The sequence below is a fragment of the Sinocyclocheilus rhinocerous genome, unplaced genomic scaffold (genome assembly GCF_001515625.1).
Source record: "Sinocyclocheilus rhinocerous isolate Xijiao unplaced genomic scaffold, SAMN03320098_v1.1 scaffold13, whole genome shotgun sequence".
Classification (NCBI taxonomy): Eukaryota; Metazoa; Chordata; class Actinopteri; order Cypriniformes; family Cyprinidae; genus Sinocyclocheilus; species Sinocyclocheilus rhinocerous.
In genome coordinates, this window is record NW_015627542.1 from 11016 (window position 1) to 15905 (window position 4890).

The 4890-nt window shown below is 35.4% G+C and overlaps 1 protein-coding gene across 1 annotated transcript in view; it reads left to right on the forward strand.

The window, feature by feature from the left end:
• The window catches only part of LOC107730567 (inositol 1,4,5-trisphosphate receptor type 2), a 98104-nt gene that overhangs the window by 3813 nt on the left and 89401 nt on the right, over window positions 1-4890 (forward strand). The window contains exon 2 of the mRNA XM_016541426.1: window positions 4405-4475. Coding sequence (XP_016396912.1) covers window positions 4405-4475 — 71 coding nt within the window. The remainder of the gene's footprint in view (window positions 1-4404; window positions 4476-4890) is intronic.

Here is a 4890-nt window from a genome sequence, read left to right on the forward strand (position 1 = left end):
TGGTGTGTGACTTCTCCGAGAACGCATCGCAGGGCTCTACAGTGCGACCATTTCAGTAGATAAGAGAGATCTGCACAATGAATCATAAGAGATTCATTGTGCAGTGTAGAGAGCTTCCTTGATTATAAATGTGAGATCGTGATGAGCTAAGATGAGTGACAGCTTTTAATGATTTTTAAGGGAGTTTGGTTATACCAAATACACAAAATAATGATCTTTAAAATAGCATCATATGACCCCTTTAAAAGCACAATATTATAGGTCGTCCCACAGTTCATTCTATATAGGCCTCAGTTCATGGCTGTGAAGGCTTGCTCCCAGTTTCTTACATATCAAATACAAATGTTTAAGTGAAAGAATAGGAATTTGTTATAACGTGCTTAACTTGTAGCAAGCAAGGGGCGATTATTTTGCTTTAGACAAGGTCTAACTCCTTCACCTCATGTCATCAAGTAATGGAGCTATAATTAGTATGTTTGAACACTGCCGACCAGGCTTGCATTTGGTTCATGTTTAACTTGGTGTACTTCATTGTGTCTTTGAAGATTGCTGGCTGTCAAAGAGTTTAAAAAGAACTAGAAGCACTCTGTTACTCATTTATGAGCGTGTAAAACTGGGCTGTTGGCATCTTTCCTGCTTTCTACTCCCTCTTCTAAAACACATCCTATTAATGTACTTAATGTCTTTGTTTAATATGCCTGTACAGACAGGAAGATGAGGAAGTGTGCTGGCATAGTCAATTAAAGCAATAAAACTATTTGTCACTATGAAAATGTCCATTTGCTGCACTTACTTGGCTTAGTCATCGTTCAGTAGAGCAGCTCTTTTTGTGGTGGTTTGGTAGCTCTGTGGTTTGCTGATTTTTTATTTTTTTTTGAAGGTTTTGACATTTGTTTGGATTTTAACTGATAATTTGTTAATTATTTGGCCTTGTTATTAAACAAAGACAAGCCTGACAACTCATAGGAGGATAGACAGACTTTAGATAAATATCATAACATTTTCCATACTTCCCTTTAAAGGGGTCATATGATGCGATTTCAATTTTTCCTTTCTCTTTGGAGTGTTACAAGCTCTTGGTGCATAAAGAAGATCTGTAAAGTTGCAAAGACTAAAGTCTCAAAACCAAAGAGATATTCTTTATAAAAGTTAAGAGTTAACCACGCCTACCTAAAACTGCTCGTTCTAACACGCCCCCACATACCTACATTTCATAATCTTCATTTCAGTGACCTTGAAGACTGTTCTAAGCAAAAAGATTTTAATTGTAATTTTTTTTTAGCTTTAATACTTTGGGAGAAACACACATCACAGGGAAACTTGCTGTTACTTGATGTTGTAGACCTGAAAGGCAGGTCTTTGCAACTCCGTCTCTATTCAAGAGAAATTACTTTTTACTGTAAGGAAAAAGTAGAATGGTTCGTCCTCAGAATTCCATAGCCTACACATGATAACCTAAAATAAGTCTATGCAACCTAAAAGTCTACCTAAAAAAAAAACAAAAACAAAAAGTCTAAACCAAAAAGCAGTATTTGTGACTTTAACATATTATGGCTGTCAATAGAATATAACAGCAAAGACACAAGACAGAATTAGATTTCAGGAAGCAGCACTCTTTACCCGCCTTACACTTCTTTCTTTTTCACAATTCTAATGTATAACTTTCAGTGCTATTTATTCTGTTCTTTGAACCTGTTTGTCCTGTCCAGTGTCTCAAAGCATAGTAACTAATAATAGATAGTTGAATTGCATCAAAACGCTTGTGAGCACTGAACTCCGTATAAACCTGCAAAAGTTAAATTGAACAGGTTTCCCCACACTTTATGGTCTTATGTAACGATACATATTTTACAAATATGCTGGGCTGCCACATATAGTCATTTCATTGACATAAATGATGTGCTTCACTTCATATTTCATGTTTTTATCATTTTAAATAAACACATTTCTTATTTGTTGTTGACAAAGGGGTACACAAAAGGTTGGGGAAACACTGTTGCCACCCAACTCTTGGGTAACAGGTAAAAAGTAATGCTACTGCTCAGATAACGGCCTTTCTGTCATATGCTGTGTGGCACTTCCTTTAAATGTGGTAGTGTATGTAGTGTGAACTTACACCATTCATTCCTTTTTTGTGTCTTCTATAATTGAACGAAGATTAGCTTGATGTCATACAACACATTGAATGGTTAGATTTCCATCATGAAAGAATTATTCATGAATTCAGTTTAAACAAAAAAATGTAAGAAAAACAACTCTGTTTTACTGTCAACAGCATGTAGGCGACCTTTAAGAGACTATGCACACCCACATTCCTCCGGTCAGTTCAGCACAGTAGTGTGAACTTCTACATTTTATTGCTGAAGTATTTATTTACAGACAACTGTGTTCACAAGATAGCCAAGCTGAGACAAGTGCTATCATTAAGAAAACCATGAGCTGCCCTTGATAAGTAATTGCCTATTTTTAGTTTGAACTACAGCAGTGCGGAAAGCCTGGATGTTGGTATGTTTATCAGGCCTACAAAGAGCACTGCAGCTTCCTTCTTTATCTAAACTTTGTTCAGGCTTTCACAAAAAGCCTCTTTATGTTTAAAGAGAGGCACTTCCGTTAAATTGGCTCTTAAATCTCTGGTTGATTGATTTAATATTGAAGAAATAACTTTTCTAAGTTAGTAAAAAATTACCAACTAAATACATAAAAATTTGCTGGAAATTTACTCACCCTTAGGCCATCGAAGATGTAGATGAGTTTTGGAGAAATTCAGCATTACATCACTCGCTGACCAATGGATCCTCTGCAGTGAATGGGTGCCGTCAGAATGAGAATTAAAACAACTGATAAAAAATTACAGTAATCCACATGACTCCAGTCCATTGATTGATATTTTGTGAAGCAAAAAGCTGCGTGTGAGAGGACAACAGGGAATGGACATTTTTGGACACATTTTGGTCAGAAGCAGTTGTTTACAATTAAAAAATGTAAATGATGGATTTTCTGTTTATTACAAACATGCAGCTTTTCACTTTACAAGACATTTTTTGATGGATTGGCATCATGTGGATTATTGTGATGTTTTTATCAGCTGTTTGGAGTCTCATTGTGACGGCACCAATTCACTGCAGAGGATCCACTGGCAAGCATGTAATACAATGCTAAATTTCCCCAAATCTGTTCTGATGAAGAATCAAACTACATCTTGGATGGACTGAGGGTAGGATGATGTTAATTTTTGAGTCAACTATTCCTTTAAAGGAACACTCCACTATTTTTGAAAATAGGCTCATTTTCCAACTCCCCTAGAGTTAAACAGTTGAGTTTTACCGGAAAATTGTGTTCTGAAAGGTTTCAACATAGCCTTACTCTGTTAAGAGAGCCTGTGGTCACAGCATAGTGTGTAATTAAATTTAACTATGTGGGTTTGCATTGACCATAGAGTGGGCAAATATGCTCTGCATTCAAAGAGAGTTGAATAGTTTGTTGATTTAGGATTACAAGCATTTTCAATTGAGTCCTTCATGAGAGGAAACTCTGTTTGCTTTGATATACTCCGTTGAGCCTACTAAGTCTCTTTTCTTTTGTCTTGAAAGACTTTTTCATAATAAAACATTTTGGCTTTCAATATCAGAGGACTTTTCTGTCTGTCTTTTAAATTCTCAAGTTGCTCGTTTTGTTTCTGTGCTGTTCTTTCTGTTCACTTTAGTCTTGTGAATCCACTGAGTATCTAACAAGCTTCCACTCTTTGATTTGATGCATGGCAGTGGCACTAATAAGCACTGAAACATTTTTGAAATACTCTTTTAGATCAGTCAGTGTCCACAGCGGGACTTCAGTAAATGATGCTGGACTAATTTGCTGCTTTACATCCACCACTGAACAGAGGCCATGCTTGGAAACTGATTAAATGCACATTTGATTTGGTTTCAAATCTGATCTTTAATACTGGCTGTCTGCAAGTTATATAATCTGTTCCATTTGTTCAGTGTCTGATGAAAATTTTGCATGTATAACATATGCATGCCACGACTTGCCATGACATGCCATGCTGAACAAGGTGCCTCAGAAAACATAAATGATTGAGACTATTTCCAACAAATGCATACTGTATTCAAACCGTGAATATCTTATAGTTGGTTAAGGGAAAAAGCGAGCAAAAATGTGTGTATTTGGACACAGATTCAGAAAAGTCATTGTAAAATGCTGATTTGGTACTTACAAAATATTTCTTATTATAATTGAATACATTTTCTAAACTCCTTACTCCTGACTCGTAGGGTCAAACCATAATTGTATTTTAAAAAATCTGATGTTGGCGGCTTGTCTAATTAAAAAAAAATATATATCTATGTATATTCTAATCCTTTAATGTATAAATTCATATTTTGTCATATTTTGCCCCTTCAGGTTGGTGGATGACAGATGTGTGGTGCAACCAGGGGTTGGGGATCTTACAAACCCACCGAAAAAATTCAGAGGTGAGTCAGTCCGACAAGATTCATCACATTAAATGACCCAATGCTAACATATTAGCACCATTATTAGCCAATGGACTGTTGTTATGGATATAACGGTGTTGGGAGCTAATTTCAAATGAGCTTATTAACTCTTTCCCCGTCAGCATGTTTGAAAAAAGTTGCCTCCAGTATATTTTGCTCTATGAATATTTGAATATGCAATACACCAAAATAAAGATCAGAGCCTCACATTTTTTATTAATACTAATTTCATATGATTGCTAACTTTGTCTTATTCTACTAATTATTATATATATTTTAAATAGAAATTTTAAAAAGCTTATAAACATACATTTTTGAATTTGACAGCAAAGGTAAAAAAAAAACGCCCCTGTAAATCACTTTAAGGAGTCAAATATCACCTCATATTAGGAAG